Raw genomic sequence first — 22,687 nt, forward strand, 5'->3', positions numbered from 1 at the left:
GCCCTGCTTAAAGCTACACTTAATCTTTATCTTATAGCAGATTACACAAAACTACCATACACACATGTCAAAAAATTACCTGAAATCTGTTCTTTAACTTGTTCTTCACTTAAAAACTGGTACAAGAACCAGTTTGAATCAATTCGAATTTTGGACCCCTGTGACACAAACTTTGTACCCTGATTGTAAAACAACCCTTAAATTAAATATACAAATATTTCGGTTTTTTTTTTAACTTCACCTCGAAAAACACGTATTTTCACTCCAGGCCATTTGGGGGCGCCAACGCAACAACTTGCTGGCTTGGTGGAAACAAAACAAAACCATAGAATCGACTAGAAGAAAGAGAGCAAAGAATCTTGAATAGAAACATGGGGGAGGCTGAAGTTGTCTCAGCAGACGAAAAACAAGTGGATTCTGGAACCTGTGCTGCTGATGAGTCAGTGGTTTGGAGCCAGGAGGTGGAAGTGTGTCTGTTTCACGCCATGTTGGGGCACAAACCAGTTGGTAAGCGACATTTCTGTCTTCATTGTTCAGTCTGTCCGCAGTAGGCCTCGCTGTGGAGTGTAAACAAACTCGAGCTTCACCGAAGTAAGCGTGAGGAATAGTGATACGAGTTATTTAAATAGGTTTACTTTAACTGAATCGGTTTAGATAAGAATAAGCAATGTATTTCGACTTGCAATTCATAAATTAGTTCTCATAAAGATGTCATGCAAGTTAATACTTTGGGGCTAAAATCCGAGCACTAATTAGCAAACTAAACGAGTAAGGTGAAACAAGACTCCTTACAGTTAACATAATTCGTCTAATTAAAAGGTTTTGGTCTTCAGAGCTGTGAATCAAACCTACAGAAACTTCTGTCTTCCTGCAGGTGAGACTGAAGACCTCTAGTCTGCGTGATAATGTTTTACCTTTACTCTTAAATTACATGGTTCATAATAATAATAAGACTATTATTACCAGTCAGCATCCGGCTAGGACTCTTGTCATCCATACATCAATTCATCCTATGTAACATAATATAATGTGTTAAGCCCATATTATTATCTGACAGCTGTGTCTTGCCTTGACATTATTCATAAAATACATGTCTGCATCCTAGTTGGCAAGATTGAATACATTCCCCCTCCCAGTTTGTGGCTTATCACTTCTCCGTACACATCGGTTGACTAAGATCTGAACAATGTTTTTTGGAGAATCTCACGGCTTAGAATTTAACGCCTTGACACAGGTACTGGTATGGAGTATCAGTCCGATATTGTGCTTGTTAACTTCTAATAATACAGGGAGCTGCAAAAGTAGGTATACAGTAAGGATTATATGCGAACAACAGCAGCAGGACAACTTCTACTTTCAGCAGGATGGGGCGCCACTGCACTTCGCACTCAATGTGTGTGCACTACTTGACAAAGAATTTCCCAACAGGTGGATTGGATGTCGGGGAGCCGTTGACTGGCCACCACGTTCGCTAGATCTCGCCCCTATGGACTTCTTTTTCTGGGGATGTGTAAAAAAGAGGGTTTTTGCACGTAAGCCACGTTCTGTTGATGCCATGATTCATTTCGTATGGGAGGCTTGCCAGGAAATTGATGCTGATCGAGGTCTGCTCCTCGGACCTGCCTGATCCATCCTGGTGCCCTGTGTCTGGTTGGAGTCTTATCGCATCGCTCCTGTGGAGGGCGGCCCCATGTGGACAGTTGAAGGTGGCGCCTGGAGGACGCTCTGGACTCTTGCAGTGGTGCTTTTGTGGCTGGGGACTGCAGTTGACTTGCTGACTTGGGGACTGCGGTTGTCGTGAACGGTTTTGCGCTCGGGTTTCTGTCGGTAGGGGGTTTATAGCATCAACGAAGCTGACTTTATATTAGGACTGTTAATGTTAGTCATGTTGTCTGTTGTTGCCCGGATGGGTTCCCTTTTGAGTCTGGTTCCTCTCGAGGTTTCTTCCTCGTGTCATCTGAGGGAGTGTTTCCTTGCCGCCGTCGCCACAGGCGTGCTCATTGGGGATAGATTAGGGATAAAATTTGCTCATATTTTTAAGTCGTTCAGATTCTGTAAAGCTGCTTTGTGACAATGTTTATTGTTAAAAGTGCTATACAAATAAACTTGACCTTTGTGCCAGAATGTGCATGGGTGTCCACACTCGACTACTGGAGTGTGTGAATGCTGGGGGCAAGCAGTTTGAACATTTGAGGGATTAATATGTTTCTTATTGGTATGTTTGTCTAATCAATAAAATAACTTTTTGTTTTTCATTACTGTATACCTACTTTTGCAGCCCCCTGTAAATATGCAAACGTCTGAGATCATGTGATGCTGTGTAACATAAGCTGAGTGTATGCTGTCACAGGAAAAAAACCACAATCACAACAATCTAGAAAATTAATTATTTTTGATGGCAATTGAATTGTGCTCTGTGAAAATGTCAAGAGGAGGAGGAAATATCAAGCGCTTTCTACAATACAGGTAACCTGATGAAACAAAATTCTCAACAAAGAGTTCATTAATAGCAGCACTTGACAGCAAAGGCTGATCGGACAGAAAATTCGTCTAGGAAGAGACGTTTGATGAATGCAAATAACATCTCTTCCCCAGAATGTTGTTTTTGACAATTAGCCACTATCAGTACTTGAAAATGACTGATTTCAATGCAGTGAAACCAATAATAAAATATTTTACTTACAGCTGTACAGAAGTGCTTTTCTGAAGTAAAACAAGCCCAGCTGTTCAGTTGCAACCCTACTTGATCCACGCAGGTGATTTTACAAAGAACCAACCCAAGTTGTATAAGTGTATGAATGTGTGTCCACTTTTCATGGCCACTGGGCAAACATAAAAGGAGCGAAATAAAATGTTCTGTGACATCCACGATTGATTGATGCTAAGTAGGCTTCTTATTTTGGTATTGGTATTGACTAGTACCAAAAACGTGCATTCAGTCTAGAAATCTCGTCTCGTCTTCATCCGCTTTATCTGGGGCCGGGTCGCAGAGGCAGCAGTCTGAGCATGGAAGCCCAAACTTCCCTTTCCCCAGACACCTTGGCCAGCTCCTCGGGAAGAACACTGAGGCGTTCCCAGGCCAGCCGAGAGACCTAGTCCCTCCAGCGTGTCCTGGGTCTTCCCCGGGGCCTCCTTCCGGGGGGACATGCCTGGAACACCTCCCCAGGGAGGCGTCCAGGAGGCATCCGAAAGAGATGCCCGAGCCACCTCAGCTGATTCCTCTCGATGTGGAGGAGCAGCGGCTCTACTCCGAGCTCCTCCCGAGTGACTGTGCTTCTCACCCTATCTCTAAGGGAGCGCCCAGCCACCCTGCGAAGGAAACTCATTTCAGCCGCTTGTATCCGTGATCTTGTTCTTTCAGTCATTACCCAAAGCTCATGACCATAGGTGAGAGTCGGAACGTAGATCGACCGGTAAATCGAGAGCTTCGCCTTTTGGCTCAGCTCCTTCACCACGATGGACTGGTAAAGCGACCGCATCATTGCCGGCAATGCTGCCGGCAATGCGAACCAGACTCCTGCTCCGTTCGTACAGGGACCGGACAGCCCTTAGCAAAGAGCCCCGAACCCCATACTCCCGAAGCACCCCCCACAGAATACCCCGAGGGACATGGTCAAATGCCTTCTCCAGATCCACAAAGCACATGTGGACTGGTTGGGCAAACTCCCATGAATCCTCGAGCACCCTGTGAAGGGTATAGAGCTGGTCCAGTGTTCCACGACCAGGACGAAAACCGCATTGTTCCTCCTGGATCCGAGGTTCGACTATTGGCTGAATTCTCCTCTCCAGTACCCTGGAGCAGAGGTGGGGACTTGAGACTTGGGGACTTGGACTCGAGTCGACTCGAGTCACTGTTTTCATGACTTGTGACTTGACAAAACATGAAAATACTTGAGACTTGACTTGGAAGTTTAAGACTCGGGACTTGAATTGACTTGACACATGATGACTTGAGTGACTTGAATGTTATTTCCATCGTGTTTTTATTGTGAAAATAAAATGTAATATGCACATACTTCAGTAATTTTGATTGCACTGCCATTGCGTTGTCACCGCCCTGTCCATCAGGCACACTGTCTGCGTGGGCTATATACCACGTCCCATGCCACGATGTGTTCACAGATTTCACATCATATCATCATGTCAGCCATCCCAAGAGTAATCACTTTCGGCTTCAAGGGCTACTGCCTAGAAGGTAAACGACGAACGGCGCAGTGCAAGATTTGCAATGTGACAATTTCTGACAGCCAGACCACGACCTCCAATTTCGTCCGGCATTTGAAGATCCATTCTGCCCAGTAAGTTTATTAATGTGGTGTTATTTGGTGATAGCAGCTAAACTCCTCGTTAGCCAATGTTTGCCACGAGAGTGAGCGGTAGGAGGATTTTAGCCGTTGCAGATGTAGCTAGGGATTCAGTTTATTATTGTGAAATTCTTATGTGAATGCTGGTAAGCAATGTAGTTACGTCAAGTTTAATGATATTGTATATCAGTAGTAGTAAGTTGATTGTGCACTTTGCAGTCGTGATGCTGAATAACATAAGCAGCTTCCTACCCTGTTGTTCTGTTTCAGGGTTAAGCTAATGGTCAGCTTGTGAACATGTACACGTTCATGAGCAGTACAAATTCGTGTAAGTGTGTTTGTGTACATTAGCCAGACTGTCCATAGGGCATAGAGGCAGGGGAGTTTATCATAGCCATTTGAAATAGCAGTGCAGCAACCTGCACATTTTTTTCGTCACACTACCCGATCAAAAAAGAAAAGAAAACTCCGTCCCACTGCCTATCATGCACTATTGAAGAAAGCGCCACGATTTGGGTTCACCGGCATGCCACTCGCTGTTTGAATACAGGCTAGCAGCAATACTAAACTCTGCAAAATAGGCTGACTGTGCGCGGGAGTCTCGGTTCCTGCTGTAACACAGTGTTACGAAAATAAATTGTGCAGTCATCCAAACCATGAATTTACATTTAGTATATCAGGCTACCAGGCCGCCAAAACAATGGTTTGAATGACTACAATTTAGAGAGCACAACTCTGTAACTGAACAGGTGCATTGGATATTTCCCAATGAGGTAATTTAGAAAGTCTCTGGGTAATTGTTCAAGGAAAGATGAATCCCGCGCGCTGTCCTTTCCGTATTGTTCCCGAAACGTTGCACTTGTGGTAAGGAGGACAGTGCGTTAGCCAGGACCGAAACGTTGTGAGCAAAGTTACTGTGGAAAGGAATGCGCGGGATGCATATTTCATTTAACATTTATTTTCGTAACAATCTATTATAGCGGGAACCAAGACTCCCGCGCCAAAGTCGTTCTATATGTCCCCGCTCCGCACAGGCTGAGGCAGCCTCGGAGAGGGAGAGAGCGAGAGAGCGCTTTTGCACACATCTCTGTAGCTTGTCATATGGGGTAAGATGATGTCACTTTTGCATGGGCGAACAGGTCTTCTTTTTGAGACCTAAATTATGTCTGACACATTTCTCTATCCTTTGTTTTTTTTTTTTTTTTTATTCGCACAAACATACATCGAAGTCACTTCAGGTTTCTCCACGTGTATCTTATTAATAATAATCATCTCATCTGATGTGATTAGAGATTGGAGGAGCTCATGCCCCTGTTAACCCAAGGTGTCGTCCTACCTTCTTTTAACTACGCACATAACAGAATGCCAATTCTCTGCATGAGTAGGCTACCATAATGGGGTGTTTTTTTTCATTGATTTTTGCATTTACTATTTATATGTATTTATTTATATATTGTTTAGTTTTATTTTATTGTGAAAAATGAGACAGACAGCTCCCTGAATTTTTCATCTTCCTTTGCTGTTCTTCAGGGTGTACAATTACATTAAACATAGTGTGTACGGCATTAGACACGGTGTTCGACTTCGGCCCCAAAATTTCATTTCGGTGCATCCCTGATAATTAATTAGATGGTGTAGGTATCATGCCGCCATCTTGTGTCAGAACTACAATTCCCAGGCAATTTCCGTGTGACCCACGTCACGCGTGGGCGGGATCATCTACGTCAGTCTGCCATGCACGCATAAATCCAAGCGGAAGCTCTTCCATTTCGTCTCTCATGTCTGGCTTCCGATGAATCTGGATGTATAAAGAGGCGCGCTCTCCACCCCAAAAAGACGTCTTCTTTCTTGCAAGATCCATCACTCAGCGTGATTTTCTTTCTTACCCTTGGCAAAGGTAAACTCTACAGTCGCGCAATCTTTAAACTCAACCTGAGTTACAACCGGTTTACTTGCATTAGAAGTGACGTCACGACTGCAGCCCAGGCAGTCAAAAGTTAAGAAGCGATTGAATCCTTTTTAACTCAAAAGCGCTGTGCATCTTATTCTGATCAGAGACTTTTCCTCACGAACGCTGAGGTTCGGACCAAGAATCCTCTGCTTTCACGGGAACCACCCAAGTGCTCCGCTGGACCCGAAAGTTTTCTACGCCTCCATCACGAGCGGCTCACGTGCTCCCACGGCGAGGCCTGAAACTACACCGGCGAATAGTTCTTCATATCTTGCTAAAGGCAGGATTAAGTAAGATTTTGGCATTTGGGCATAATTAGGATAGTCTTAGGAATTTGCTTTTATTGAAATAGTGTGAATTTAAACCCAGGTTTATCTGTTACACTGTTAGACACGCAGCGTGTTGATTTATTTTGGTTCTATGTTCTCTCAATTGTTTAATAGATAGGCTGCGCATGCTTCTCTCTTTTTTTATTCTTACTAACATTATAATTTCATTATTATACATCTTGATGTCATTAAGATTTCAGTGGATTCAGTATGGTTATGAGCTAGTGGGTTAGTTACAGCTTCCCTTTGTCTGCTTAGCAACACAAAGCTAATCAAGGCCTACCATGTGCTCAGCAGGCCATCAGGCCTGATAAACCACACCTCAGCTAGAAATCCACAAGCTAGCTTTAGTTAGCTACGGCTAATACCCTTGTCTTTAGCAACACGTGCTCAGTAGGCCTCACCAGGCCTAACAAACACACTTTAGCTAGGCCAAAGGGCCTTTAGCAAACTCACACTAGCAACACAAGGCTAAACACAGAGCTAATCCTTTGTTCTGTTTAGGTAACATTCTTTTGTTTAGCTACCAACAAGCTAGGCCTCCACCACGTGTAGTTAGCTACACGAGGCTAAACACATGGTCAAGTCCTACACACACACACACCCCTCACTGCTTGTATATATTGATTTATTATTTTTTCTTTTTATCTTTGTATAATAAATTCATTTATTAAACAAACTGTGTTTATTTGTGAACAACAATATCTGAAGTCCCCAATCTTCTCAAAGAATTCAAAAAGGGTGCAAATGTTATATAATATGGTAAGTGATCTTAATAATTTGGAAATGTACCATAATTTAGCTGTTTGGTAATTTATTATTAAGCACCAGGATTAATGGTATGATTCACTAAATGATTCATTGAACGATTCACCAAATGATTCACTAAACGATTCATTGAACGATTCACTAAATGATTCACTGAATGAGACTGATTCTATGGTATGATTCAATTCAAACGAGTCAAAGTAAATGATTCAATGGGATTGATTCATTTTAATTATTAACCTTCAAAATTTAATGAGACTGATTTAACGAGATTGATCACTTAATTTCAATAATTAACTGATTGCACCCACAGATGGCCTGTTACTGGATCAAGTAAAGGTGTTAGTAGCGGCTGCTGTTATTCCCATCACTGATCAGAAATAAATAAAATATAAAAATTAATGAATGAGGCAGTAGTGTGTAGACCTGCAATTTGTGATGCAAGGCATCATGGAATCTGTTGTGCAGGCGAGAGTGAACTATGAAACATAATACTTATAACAAGTTAAAGCAGTAAAAAGAAAAAACAGGAAGGTCAATCAACTAGGCTTACGTTGTGAATAGGAATACATAGCAGAGTGTTTACACTATGGACCTGGCATCGATACCTCTGACTTTATCATAGCAAGCCAAGAAGTTCAAAATACATTACTCCTTCAAAATGACTCCTATCGTAATATGTTTTTATAACACTTTGTCTGTTTATTTTTCTTGTTGGCTGATGACAATGTGAGAAACTTAGTTGGCTTTCAATCTTGCAATCAATTTTGCCATCAATAAATAACTTTGTGACATTATTACTGTTTTGTTTTATTCCATGATGTATTTTACAGAACATGAGTATTTAAAATGCAAATATTTAACAGGTTGGGCACATGTGCCAGGGATGTTTACTGACATTTACTTATGTATTGCCTTTTCAATGTATTAAATTCATATTCTGCTGCTAAAATTACGCCAATACGCCTAAGGTGACTTGACTTGGACTTGACTTATTATAGGACTTGACTTGACTTGACTTGACTTGACAGCCTGTGACTTGACTTGACTTGACTTGACTTGCCCAAGACAAAAAAGACTTGGGACTTACTTGGGACTTGAAGGTTAAGACTTGAGACTTACTTGAGACTTGCACATGTGTGACTTGGTCCCATCTCTGCCCTGGAGTAAACCTTCCCAGGGAGGCTGAGAAGTGTGATTCCCCTATAATTGGAGCACGCTCTCCGGTCCCCTTTCTTAAAAAGAGGGACCACCACCCCAGTCTGCCACTCCAGAGGCACTGTCCCCGGCTGCCACGCGATGCTGCAGAGGCGTGTCAGCCAAGACAGCCGCACAACATCCAGAGACTTGAGATACTCGGGGCGGATCTCATCCACCCCCAGTGCCTTGCCACCGAGGAGCTTGAAAACAACCTCAGTGACTTCAGCTTGGGTAATGGACGAGTCCACCTCCTGAGTCATCAACCTCCACTTCCTCAATGGAAGACGTGACTGTGGGATTGAGGAGATCCTCGAAGTATTCCTTCCACTGCCTGACAATGTCCCCAGTCGAGGTCAATAGCTCCCCACCCGCACTGTAAACAGTGTTGGCAGAGTACTGTTTCCCCCTCCTGAGGTGTCAGACGGTTTGCCAGAATTTCTTCGAGGCCGACCGATAGTCCTCCTCCATGGCCTCACCGAACTCCTCCCAGTTCCGAGTTTTTGCCTCCGCGACTGCCCGAGCTGCGGCACGCCTGGCCTGCTGATACCCGTCAGCTGCCTCTGGAGTCCCAGAGGCCAACATGGCCCGATAGGACTCCTCCTTCAGCTTGACGGCATCCCTTACTTCCAGCGTCCACCACTGGTTTCGGGGATTCCCGCCACGACAGGCACCGGAGACCTTGCGGCCACAGCTCTGAACAGCCGCGTGTCTACAATGGAGGTAGAGAACATGGTCCACTCAGACTCAATGTCCCTTGCCTCCCTCGGAAGCTGGGAGAAGCTCTCCCGGAGGTGTGAGTTAAAGACCTCCCCGACAGAGTGCTCGGCCAGACGTTCCCAGCAGACCCTCACCATACGTTTGGGCCTGCCAGGTCTGTCCGGCTTCCTCCTCCGCCAGCGGATCCAACTCACCACCAGGTGGTGATCAGTTGACAGCTCAGCCCCTCTCTTCACCCGAGTGTCCAAGACATAGGGCCGGAGATCAGATGAAATGACAACAAAGTCAATCATCGACCTCCCACCTAAGGTGTCCTGGTGCCATGTGCACTTATGGACACCCCTATGCTCGAACATGGTGTTCGTTATGGACAAACCGTGACTAGCACAGAAGTCCAGTAACAAAACACCACTCGGGTTCAGATCGAGGAGGCCGTTCCTCCCAATCAGGCCCCTCCAGGTGTCACTGTCATCGCCCACATGAGCATTGAAGTCCCCCAGTAGAACAATGGAGTCCCCAGTCTGAGCACCTCTCAGTACCTTTCCCAGGGACTCCAAGAAGGCCAGATACTCTATACTGCTATTCGGCCCATAGGCACAACAGCAAGAGCCCTCTCCCTGACCCGAAGGCGCAGAGAGGCGACCCTCTCGTTCACTGGGGTTAACTCCAACACATGGCGGCTGAGCTGGGGAGCTATAAGCAAGCCCACACCAGCCCGCCGCCGCTCACCATGGGCGACTCAGAGAAGTGGAGAGTCCAGCCCCTCTCGAGGAGCTGGGTTCCGGAGCCCAAGCTGTGCGTGGAGGTGAGCCCGACTATCTCTAGCCGGTACCTCTCAACCTCCCGCACAAGCTCAGGTTCTTTCCCCCCCAGTGAAGTGACATTCCATGTCCCAACAGCTAGCTGCTGTGTTCGGGGATCAGGTCGCCGAGGCCTCTGCCTTCGACTGCCGCCTAATCCACGTTGCACCAGCCCCCTACTGCTACCTCTGTGGGTGGTGGGCCCACGTCACCGCTTCGGGCTGGGCCCCGTGGGCAAAGGCCCAGCCACCAAGTGCTCGCATACGAGCCCCAACCCCAGGCCTGGCTCCAGGGTGGGGTCCTGGCTGTGCCATACCGGGCGACATCACCATCCTTGATTTTTTTTTTTTTTTTTTTTAAATCCATAAGGGTTTTGGTGAAATTTGGTGGGTTTTTGTTTGTTTGTTTGTTTGTTTTTTTAATATATAAACGGTTACTTATTTCCATTTAGCTACTGTAAAGGTGCCTTTCCATTACAAACTGCTGCAGTGTAAGAACTGTAGCTAGTTCAAAGTATTTCACTGAGGATGCTTGCATGCAGAAAGTATTCCTAATAACTGTAGTAATCTTATCAACATTAATCTGATGTCTGATAACTTGGTGTCAGAGCTGTAGTGACCATTGGCAGCTAAGGCATTGATTGATTGTCTGTCACAGGGGTCAATCGTCATTTCCACATGATTTGCATACGTGATAAATTTAGCCAAAACATTGGAAGGCAGGTGTCATCAAAGGTCATCTGGGATCACCTGGGAACAATGTACGACATGCAGGCACTGGTGAGTAAACCTGTTGACTGAGAAACTAATTGAACTTTTGTCTGTTTAAAAAAAAAAACATTTAAACAAGGAAACAAGTTTTGATTTACTGTGTTCCACAGCATGAGTCTGAAATCCTCCCTTTTCCCAACTCTGAAAAGAGCTTTGTCTTGCCTGAGGACATAATACAGGAGGTCAGAGAAGGTGAGTGACCTTTTCCTTTACTTGTGAGGTTTGAGGCCTAATACAGAATTTCACTTGCACGTGAGCAGTGTAAATTTTAAATAAATAAATGATGAAACTGATTGGTTTCTTAAGTCTTGCCGCAGTGGAGTTTAGCTGAGTATTGGGAACTAGAACATGCACATTCTGCCTGGTCTTTTCTGTGACTCTGGATATGTCCATACTGAGTGTCATTTTATTTTGGATGCTCTACTCTGACGCCTTTTTTTTTGGGGGGGGGGGATGGTGCTTAATATGTTGAGAGATATAACAACTGCAATAATGTTAGTGATAGCAGTCAGTATGATGCTTGCATAATTGATGAATGCATTTATTTATTTTTTAAATTTCATGCCTTTGTATATTGGATTTTTTTGAAATACTTTTTATTGATGTTACTCATCTGTTTTGATGGTATTAATTTCCCATGTCTAAACATGCTTATACATAAAATGCATGTAGCTTAATCTCTGGCTTATGTATGGATTTGTACAACCTACGCATGCTCCAGATAGGTGCACCCACAGCACTGTGTCTGGAGCATACTTTTGTTTTGATAGCTCAAGGTGTCTGCAAATTTCAAACCATATATACTTCAGCTTGTTCAATAATCAAACCATATAGTTGATTGGTTAATGAGTCTCATGAATTTGTCACAAATTTTCCAGGCAAGTTGTGCGATCTGCACAAAAAGCATATGTAGCGAGAAAGATTGAGCTGTTGTGCCCAATATGGTACTTTTCATTTTGAGTGTTTAAGCTCAGGAACATGTGTTTTGCCGCTTCAAAACACCGACACCCCTCGTTTCAGAATCAGAATTATATGCAAATGAGGTAAAATATGCTAATATGCATATTTTCCTTCATTGTGTTTATAGTGACATTTAAATGACTTTCAGAAGCATGGTTTGGTTACTAAAAGCATTTTCAGCTGAGCTTAGTGGCAGAATATGAGATTTTCAATTAATTAATTAATTATTGAGGACTAATTAAGCTTGTATGCAAATTATCCTGAATATGCATATTATGAGAGAAACAGATTAACTGGTTGAGACACTGTATAGATGTTCATGGCCTACAGAAACGTCCAGGTATTATTCAAGCAATAAAATAAAAATAAAACCTATTGATTTTACCATTTATTCTCATAAACCGTATGTAGATTAGATTAATTTATGCTAATTAGCCTAATTATGTATGTAGGTGAAAAGAAAAGAAACGCCTGGATTCTCTGTGGGGGGGAAAAACAATATAGCACAAATTTTAATCAAATTTAGTAACAAAAATAGTTTTATTACCAGGATTGGTACTTTTTTCTTAAAAAAAAAAAAGCCATTGTTCCTTGCTAATTGCATATCGTTTTACACAGGCCCATTTCTCTGAAAAGAGCAATATCTGAGACCTAAAAATGTCCATAAAATCTGAACCACTGGACCGATTTATTTATTTTTTTTTAGATCAGCATATTTCAAAGATTAAAAAATTATCAGATTTATATCTCTTGGCCATACTTTAAATTTCTGTCTGAACTCCATGCTAATGTAGGCACCCCAATGATTCATAGCTTACATGAAAGCTGTATCTTTTAGGATCTGGTGTCTGCGGTATTTGCTGTGTGTTAACCAAATGTTTGTTCTTCCTGAATTGCTACAGGGAAAGTAGGTTCAGAGGATGATATAAAGGAAGAGTTTAAAGAAGAGAGGGATCTTTCAGCCACCCATGAAGAAGGTTCTCGCACCCTTAGTCTCTCTCCTCTCTTTGCCTTTTTTTTTTTTTCCCCCCCCTAACTTCTCTGCTGCAAGTCATCAAATGAAACCAGTGAGACTGCAATTATTCCATCAACTTGTTCTCCCTTTTGGCACTTGACTCAGCTTACTTTGGTGATTTCTCCCATTTTTAAATGTTAGTGTTGCCATATGGCCGGCCAAGGATTTGTATGCGTAGAAGAGCAATGTGTAGTCTGTTCTGAAAATCCAATTCAGTACCATAGGTGTCTGAAACACATGCTCACAAAGTGATCTTTCTCTAGCCTTCCTTCCCATTCCCTCCCCCAATATTATTCAAGAATTATATTGTGGCTGTCTCGGCTGATTCTGTTATGCAGCTGATACTAACATGCTGTTTCTGGGCTAACCCCAGCGGTCCTCTTTAGTTTGCACTTTTAAATGTCTGCACACTGCTGAAAACCAGACATTCCCTGTGTCCGAAATCACTCCCTACTCACTATATAGTGAGGTCGCCATTTTGTAGTGCTGTCCGACTGTATAGTGAGAATTATTACACCTTATATAAGTGTACTCAAAGTATCCCACAATGCATCACGAAAAGTAGTGTACAACCGATGGTCACTAACCAAGCAATACGGCGGCTGCAAAAGTAGGTATACAGTAACAAAAAACAAAACGTTCGCACAAAACATTAGTATTAAATGAAACCTAGCACCACTCTTATAATACTCGTAATACTGGAATAATCCTTACTGTATACCTACTTTTGCAGCCCCCTGTATATCCCATTATGCATTGCGGTCGCGCTGAAAGAAATCAAATCAAAAGCCTCAAATTTGATTTAATAAAAGGCAGCAGTCAGTCAAGAAGAAAGTATTCAGCCTTTATTTAAAAGAACTGAAAGATGCAGCAAAGTACTTTGTATTAATTAATGTGGGAAATGCGCTCAGTGTAATATGTACTTATCACAAAAATAGATGCGTGTATTTATTATTTTTGAAAACCCACCAGCTGACTGATCTGGCACGTTTTAATTGTGTGACAGTAATGACATAGTGCGACGGAGTAGTGTCTGAAAGTGTTTTTGCATTTATCAGTGAGCTCATTATATAGTCCTCTGTATAGTAATTCCCTAGATAGGGAGTAGTGAACGAGTGAGTGGTTTCGGACACGGATTATTATGCAAACTTGAAGAGTTGAACTAATATAAGATTTATGTTGAAGGGTATTCTAAATATACACTCCAAAATAACATCTCATACCTTCCCGCTTTCCAAAAGAGTTAAATTTGTCCTATTTCCCTCTGTCATTCTGTCTTTGTCCTACCAGGCAGCAACTCTTCAGTGAAGATGACTGAACGCTCAAGCAGTGGGCGAGAGAAGGAGAAGGAGCGTGAGAGGGAGAAAGGGAATTCAGTCGAGTCAGGTGGTGGCTCCAAGGAGGCTGCGGGTGAGAAGAGGAAGAGAAATCGGGCCACAGAGAAAACACTAAGCACTGGCAACCCCTCCAGTCCTGGGGGAGCCAAACGCCGCAGAACATAGTGCTGACCAGCAGAGGAAATTGGGAGGATTTAATTCATCGGGACTGAGAGATGGCTTATGTTAGGCCAACCAGAATCTCGGCCATGGTTAAAGTGATGCATTGTGAGGCACTGTGTCTGTTAGCGTGGATGGTCTTCTGTTTGAGCTTTTTCAGAAGGTTGATTGGTGTATGAGGGAACACACTAGTGTGCGCACACAGTCTGCTGAAAAAAATCTGGACTCCAGTACCAAGTATAAGCAATGGTTTGAGAAGATCTTTAAAAGCTTCCCTGTTGTGGCTCATAGTACATACAAATATACCTTAACACCTTACTTTCCAGGAAGGAAAAAAACAAGGCAAGTTTTAAATAGCAGCTTTTCATTTTGCTCAAGTGACCTCACGGAGTAATTTCTGTACCTGAACATGTTTGATGGCATTCCTTGAAAAAGGTTTGTGACTGCCATTATGGTCAATTAGGGATAGGAGGCTTAATACTTAATTCTTAGTACAGCTTGCTTAGCGATTACAATACAGCTCTTGTTTAAAATGTTTCTGTTGTGACTTGCTTTTGGATTTTCAGACTGTCTACATGGTGTGTGTAACTTAAGTGAGATGGACTCAAGCTCATATATTTCCATTATGTGTTTAAGGAAGAATGTGATTTTTATAACCACCTGTATTTATTAATTTCCATTAAAAATTTGAGAGCCTTAAATCAGGCTTAATGTTGGCTTGTTTATTTTATAAAAGAATAAATGCTGGTTAATGTTTTGAACGTGTCCGCTTTATGTTCTTTTGTTCTTATGTGCATGAGAAAATAGAAGGAATACAAAATAGGACTGAATTTCATTGGACCATCTTGTCAAAGGTGACACGTTGATGGTCTCAACAGTGCATACTTCGCTCACTTGTAAAATAAGTGTTTCATGAGGTTTTAAACCTAAAGAAATTTGGGTCAACATGCTGAGTCACTGAGGTTTGTGTGTGGTGTTTTTCTATCTCATCTCTACATGCATACTTTGTCCTGCTGCCTTTGTAGTTCTCCAGCTCTCTCTCTCGCGCTCTCTCTCTCTCTCTCTCTCCCTCCTCCTCCCTCCCCCACCTAAAGTGCTGCATTGCGTTCTCTGGGCAGACACTAGTGTTCTTGAGTGTACAGAAGGAACACAGAGCTGCCTGTGTACAGCTGAGGGTAAGTGACCAAAGGAAGCTGCCTAAGAATGCTTACTTCTGGTTTTGACACAGAATGCATTGGACTTTTTAATATGCACATTGTTTTGTTACTATATTGAGTATAATAGTGCACATTTTATGATGATTAAATACAAAGGTTATAACATGGGTATTGAGTATGACTGATGTGTTCATAAACAATTTAAAAAGGTGTTATTAGGTGCCTAACTGTCTTGCAGGGGAACTGGGTGGACACATTCTCTCTTTTTGTTATGGGGAAGGAGAAGATCCATATTAATATAGTTGTGATTGGTCATGTCGATTCTGGGAAGTCCACAACCACTGGCCACCTCATTTATAAGTGTGGCGGCATTGACAAGAGGACCATCGAGAAATTTGAGAAGGAGGCTGCAGAGGTAAGACTAAAATTGAGGTTAACTCTGTCAACAGGTTCAGTATTTTTGTTTAAGTTTTGTTGTTACAAATTCATTCTAAAAACAAGGGGTTAAAAAAAGGGAAAAAAATGTTGTGGATTTTAAGTGAAGTCTTACATTGAGTGAAAGAAGACTGAAGGTTTCTGGGAGTTGTAGTCTGGTTTGTCATAATTTGTGTAGAGGCTGAACCTTAACACAGTTCTGTGATTTATGTAGGAAGATGTATAAAAGTGCCTATGTCATGGCAGACATTGCAGCTAATGATGTGTCATTTTACGTTTGCTGTAATGATAGTGGTGGCTATGAAGTGATCATTGTTAAGGTTATAGGTAATTTTATCTGTATATTATAGAGCTTAATTGTCCATAATTTCCATTTTTATTTCAAATTCAGTAGAGTTGTACTTGTCTTTTGAACATTCTTAGTTTTCACTTAAGAAAATATGGTAATAGTGAATATTATCAGTATACCCATTATTCTGTTTCTCTCTGTCTTTTTATTTTATTGTAAGATCCATGCTGGAGCAAAGAGCAAAACTACTTTTGATGTTAAAATGATATACTATGTTGTTTAGACATGATATCTTTTCTGTTGCCCAGATGGGGAAAGGTTCATTTAAATATGCTTGGGTTCTGGACAAGCTGAAGGCAGAACGAGAGAGAGGCATCACAATAGACATCTCTCTGTGGAAGTTTGAGACCTCTAAATACTACATCACCATCATCGACGCTCCAGGGCACCGAGATTTCATCAAGAACATGATTACAGGGACTTCCCAGGTGAAGCAGTGTGGATAAATAAATATATTGTTCACAATCCAAGGTTAAGCATAGCCTTTGACGTTGTTGTATTGTCAGTGAACAGTCTCCACTGGGGGGGAGACCTTGTAGTTTGGAATAACTCAACCTAGGGTATGTAAGGCATATGTGCACGTTATTACTTCTTTCTTCTTCTTTTTTTGGCTGTTCCCATTGGGGGTTGCCACAGCAGATCATTCTTCCCAATTTATGATCTGCATATTTGATTTGACATAGGTTTTTACACTGGATGCCTTTTCTGACGCAACCGTCCCCAATCTATCTGGGCTTGGGGATGCATGAAGTATGAACTGGCTTGTGCAACCCCAGTGGCTGGGTGTTTAGGTATATGGGTGCACACATTATTACTATAATTATATTAAATAATAGAAATTACTATTGTTTTTAGAAATAACAATTCTATTATAGTAGGCATCAAAATCATCTGAGAATGTGATGACATGATGATGGTTGCATCACGGGGCAGCCATGGCCCTAAAGGTTAGAGAAGTGGGTTTGGGACATTCCGTGGCCCAGGAGGAAAATGTGTAGTGTGTGTGTGTGAATGAACAGTGCTTCCCCTCCCTCTACATCCATGGCTGAGGTGCCCTTGAGTAAGGCACCACTAACCATCAACTGCTTCCTTGGTGCAGTAGCACGATTGCTCACAGGTGTGTGTGTGTGTGTTTGTTTGTTCACTGCTTCAGATGGGTGAAATGAGACTTCAATCCCCTTAGGGTTTAATAAAGTATACAAAAAAAAACCCAGTACCAATTTGCCTGATATCTGAAGAATATTTGATTTTACATCAATTTTGGTGAAACTGAGTGGAATTCAGCTGAATGATGGACATGCACAGTGAGCAGGCAGCTGTTTGAATCTTATGTGAATTGGGAAAAAGGGTGGCTCTATTTAACATGCTACAGTATTTCTAGCTAAACTATCATGCAAAGGTTGAAGAAGGTACATCGAGAAGCTTTAGTTATACTCTGATGGTGTCTCTTTGGTTGGTCCTGATCTGTGAGGCTACTTCAACATACTTGGCCAAGGAGAGTCCTCAGGGTGGCACAGTTTAGTAGAGATCATGCTGAACAGCTATAGAGTCATGTCTGCTTCTCCAGAGATTGCAGAGGCAGACTTATGATTCTGTATTCAGAAGTTTTAGTGGGAATCATGCCAAAGGTTCAGTTGTAGCATCAAATGAGTCAGCACATTCAAAGATCACGAAGAAGACCTTTCTGACTCACTGTACACAATTGCTGTCTTCACTGAAGGTCAGAAGTTCTCCTCCACGTACATCTTGTCTTGCAACAGTGGATACAGGATCGTTACAAATTCATGGAGCAAGCCATTATCATATAAACAACAGTAAATGGAGATGCATTTGTGAAAGGAAAGTGTGTTTAATGAAATATCACCTGATGGTTGGATAATTCTTTGTCCCATTGTCTTCCTGGAGAGGTGGTCTCATTTTATCTTGGTTGCTGGTCTTCAAGATAATCTCCCATAAGTTTCAAAGGGTGATTATGACTATCCCACGCAGGCAGAAAGTGGACTTTATGTAAACAAGAATTGTCTGTACTAACCCTCTGGGTATGGCTGTATTTTAGGGGTTACATCACCTAATCACAAGTTTCTATATTTGTATTAAATTTATCCCTTTAATCGTAGAAGAACATTAAAAAAAATATTTAATTGAAATTAATTCGTTCACGCATTCAGTAAAAGACTTCAAGCTAAACTTAAAAACTAGTGAACTCTATTCTCTTTGATCTTTCTACCAGGCAGATTGTGCTGTTCTTATTGTGGCAGCTGGAGTAGGTGAGTTCGAGGCGGGTATCTCTAAGAATGGACAGACGCGTGAGCATGCCCTGTTGGCATACACACTGGGTGTCAAGCAGCTGATTGTTGCCGTTAACAAAATGGACTCCACAGAGCCTTCTTACAGCGAGAAGCGCTATGATGAGATTGTTAAAGAGGTCAGTGCTTACATCAAGAAGATTGGCTACAGCCCTGCCTCTGTACCATTCGTCCCCATTTCTGGATGGCATGGAGACAACATGCTGGAACCTTCTACTAATGTAAGTGTTGAGAATGTGTTCATGGCAGCATGTGCATGCGTTATAATTGATTATGCTGGGGAGTAAATGTCATGTCATGTCTAAACCCTTGTACTCTGCAGATGGGATGGTTTAAAGGCTGGAAACTTGAGCGGAAGGAACACCATGCCAGTGGAATCACTCTCCTTGAGGCCTTGGATACCATCATGCCTCCTACACGTCCCACTGACAAGCCTTTGCGCCTTCCGCTGCAGGACGTTTACAAAATTGGAGGTCTGAATCCACTTAGATTAGGTTGATGTAGTGTGTATGGTACATAGTTTGTTTGTAGCATTGACACTTCAGAGTTGGTATCCAGTAATAATTTGTCCATATATTAAAAATTCAGATTATTGCTTTGCTTTTAAGATACTCTGGACAGAATTATGTTTTAAAATTTTGTGCCTCAAATCTGAAAGAACTTGAACAATTTTACAAAAAAAAAAGGGCAAATATGTATATCAGGATACAGATGTTGCAAAACTGATAGAAACATATCCCAGAAGATGAAGCTGTAATTATGACCAAAGTTGTTTCTACCAAGAATTGATCCATGGGGTGTGAATGCCCATCAACAAATATCTGCTTTTTGTTGAATTAATCTGTCACAGTTAAAGATAGTTAGACCTGTTGTGTTAACCAAGTTTAGTTCCATGTTGTAACTACAAAATGGAAAAGGGGTTGATTACTTTTATCAAGCATATAAAGCCTCACATAATTAAAATAAAGTCTTCGTAAAATACAAGCATCAATGTCTGGGTAGTATTTGAGTCACATTTTGGTGTATTCTGATATTTATCATAGCAACCCTCAAACCTTTTGTATTTTTAGATTTCAAAGCAATCATCTTGGAGTCTTTCTGGCTTCTGAATGGCCTGCTTATAGCAGTAAACCAATGCAACTGTACTTCAAGATACTCCTTGAAGATATTTTTTCCATGTCTTTAACAAACTTGTATAACTGATAGAGATACTATTTCATCATTATGAATGAGGGCTTTAGATTATAATTACAAATCCGGTGCTTGTACAAGGCAGTCAAATATGCCTTGAATCTCAATCCTTGAAGGCTCGAGAGAGAGTATACATCATGTTTTGGTTATTGTGTCTTTCTCTAGGCATCGGGACAGTACCTGTGGGCAGAGTGGAGACTGGCATCCTGCGTCCAGGCATGGTGGTCACCTTTGCCCCTGTCAATATCACCACAGAAGTGAAGTCTGTGGAGATGCACCATGAGTCTCTGAGTGAAGCGGTACCAGGTGATAATGTAGGATTCAACGTGAAGAATGTGTCCGTAAAGGATATTCGAAGGGGGAACGTGTGTGGGGACAGCCGGTCAGATCCACCCCAGGAAGCTTCAGGCTTCACAGCACAGGTCAGAAAAACTTTTGACTATTATATGCAATACCGTAAAGCACCAAGAAAGATATGTTCAATAGTAAGGTCAACACAAGTCATTATTTCTAACCAGCTGCACTGATGAGCTTATAACCATCTAGTCTCCTTCACTTTCTGCTATAAAAATGATCAGAATTGTTCTGCATATTGGATCAGGTACAACAGCTCCGTGATTAGGATACATAGCACACTAATGGTTATGCTACACCCATTTGCTTTTAAATTACTTGTACGAAGGCCTTCTGGTCACCACTTCTATTCATTTCTGTTTTTGTACTATTGTTCTCTCTCTCTTTTAAATCAGGTTATTATTCTAAATCATCCAGGGCAAATCAGTGCTGGCTACTCCCCTGTCCTTGACTGTCACACTGCTCACATTGCCTGCAAGTTTGCTGAGCTGAGGGAGAAGATTGACCGTCGCTCAGGGAAGAAGCTGGAAGACAACCCCAAGTCCCTGAAGTCTGGAGATGCTGCCATTGTGGACATGGTTCCAGGGAAACCTATGTGTGTGGAGAGTTTTTCTCAGTACCCTCCCTTGGGTGAGTCTACATTCCTACATCGGTCACAAATAATTTTGGATTATGAATGCTGTTTCTATGCTGACCCTCTCCCATTTGAGAGCATATGGCTCTGGTCTCACCATACTGATTGCTGGTCTGATATCATTCCATTGCTCATACTGCAGATTATTGTGTGTATGTGATTCCCCCCCCCCCCCCCCCCCCCCCACACACACACTCTTAATTGCACAGAGTTTACTGATTGTTTAAATAGTAAATATCTCCTACAAATGTGTGAAATTTACTCTTATTCTGAACATGGTGATCTCTAACTCGTCAGCAAGTCAAGTGTTTTGGCAACAGACTAGCTAATCTGGCTCAGCATGCAATAATTTCACATATTATAAAGTAATGCCAAAAGAATGTGTACGTTTCTCAATGGTTGCAGACATTTTTCCCAAAGACTTTCAAGAAATTTAAATAAAATATCATTTCAATGTTGTTTTTTGAGAGTATAATTTTGTTGCCTGGGTCTATTTATAGGACGCTTTGCTGTGCGAGATATGAGGCAAACCGTTGCTGTTGGGGTCATCAAGAATGTAGAAAAGAAAATTGGTGGGAGTGGCAAAATCACCAAATCAGCCCAAAAGGCTCAGAAAGCTGGCAAATGAATCTTGTTGCTCTTGTAACTCCTGATTTCTGCTCCCAAGCAGTAGATGTCCTCATTATTATATCTGGGCATGCTCACCTGGCCTGTTGCTCTTCAATCCCATTCTACATCACCGACTGGATGACAGTCATCTGAATGTGAATAGCAGAAAATATTTCTTGAATGTTTGACATGGCTTTGTTGTAATTTATGCTCTCGGTCTATATAACTTTGCTATAATATGTATTATAATACTGATGTTATGTATATGGAAATGTGTATAAAATTCATATATAGTAGAAAGTTTCCATTTCAAATTTAAGCTGCAGTCATAAAATGAGAGATGTGATCAGGTTAACGATTTGTTGTAGATTTATTCAAAACTATGGATGCCAATTGGCTTTGACTTGATTCCTGTTTTTGTAAGCTGGGCTTAATGAATGAACCAGTTAGAAGAAATAAAATAAGGTTGTTTGGCATTTTATATTGGTTATAACCTGTTGTTTTCAAGGACGGTCATTTCATAACACAATTTATTTGTTCTGTATAAGGGGAAAGTTGGGCGGCACGGTGGTGTAGTGGTTAGCGCTGTCGCCTCACAGCAAGAAGGTCTGGGTTCAAGCCCCGTGGCCGGCGAGGGCCTTTCTGTGCGGAGTTTGCATGTTCTCCCCGTGTCCGCGTGGGTTTCCTCCGGGTGCTCCGGTTTCCCCCACAGTCCAAAGACATGCAGGTTAGGTTAACTGGTGACTCTAAATTGACCGTAGGTGTGAATGTGAGTGTGAATGGTTGTCTGTGTCTATGTGTCAGCCCTGTGATGACCTGGCGACTTGTCCAGGGTGTACCCCGCCTTTCGCCCGTAGTCAGCTGGGATAGGCTCCAGCTTGCCTGCGACCCTGTAAAAGGATAAAACGGCTACAGATAATGAGATGAGATAAGGGGAAAGTTGTAACCCTTAGGATTAAAAGGTTAATAAACCATCAGCTATTAGAGGTTAAGTCCACTATTCGAGGTTAAATGTCCTGAGGCTGTCTACTTTTTCTGTTAATGAAATGTACTCTAAATAGTCTAATTTCAAGAAACGTTTAAACACAGACTTCATGCATTTAAAAAAAAAAACCCCACACACAACACTTCTGTGCTGCCAATCGGAATAAGATTCTTAGATTCAAGAGATTTGTAAATTAACAACATGGTCTAGGGCCAAAAAAAATTCTCTAAGGAAGGACCGAAGCTGATGCTATGTTTATTCTAGTGTTCACTTTTTGTGAAATTATCCTCTGCTCAGATCACAGAAGGCTCAGTAACAGCCAGACAAGCCTTTAATCACATACAGCTGGCTTGTCTA

General features: G+C 42.0%; 2 protein-coding genes across 2 annotated transcripts; both read left to right on the plus strand.

Moving 5' to 3' along the window:
• The first annotated feature begins 313 nt into the window (after positions 1-313).
• Positions 314-15,067, plus strand: mrgbp (MRG/MORF4L binding protein). Its single transcript, XM_060937991.1, has 5 exons — positions 314-507; positions 10,727-10,848; positions 10,950-11,031; positions 12,702-12,776; positions 14,105-15,067. The coding sequence occupies exons 1-5, from the start codon at positions 372-374 to the stop codon at positions 14,314-14,316; spliced, it is 627 nt and encodes a 208-aa protein (XP_060793974.1). The 5' UTR covers positions 314-371; the 3' UTR covers positions 14,317-15,067.
• Positions 15,068-15,087: 20 nt separating this feature from the next.
• eef1a2 (eukaryotic translation elongation factor 1 alpha 2) lies at positions 15,088-21,826 on the plus strand. The gene is made up of 7 exons (XM_060937990.1): positions 15,088-15,882; positions 16,500-16,679; positions 18,482-18,778; positions 18,880-19,030; positions 19,914-20,170; positions 20,498-20,732; positions 21,237-21,826. The coding sequence occupies exons 1-7, from the start codon at positions 15,739-15,741 to the stop codon at positions 21,362-21,364; spliced, it is 1,392 nt and encodes a 463-aa protein (XP_060793973.1). The 5' UTR covers positions 15,088-15,738; the 3' UTR covers positions 21,365-21,826.
• The last annotated feature ends 861 nt before the right edge of the window (positions 21,827-22,687 follow it).

This window comes from Neoarius graeffei, chromosome 13 (genome assembly GCF_027579695.1).
Source record: "Neoarius graeffei isolate fNeoGra1 chromosome 13, fNeoGra1.pri, whole genome shotgun sequence".
Classification (NCBI taxonomy): Eukaryota; Metazoa; Chordata; class Actinopteri; order Siluriformes; family Ariidae; genus Neoarius; species Neoarius graeffei.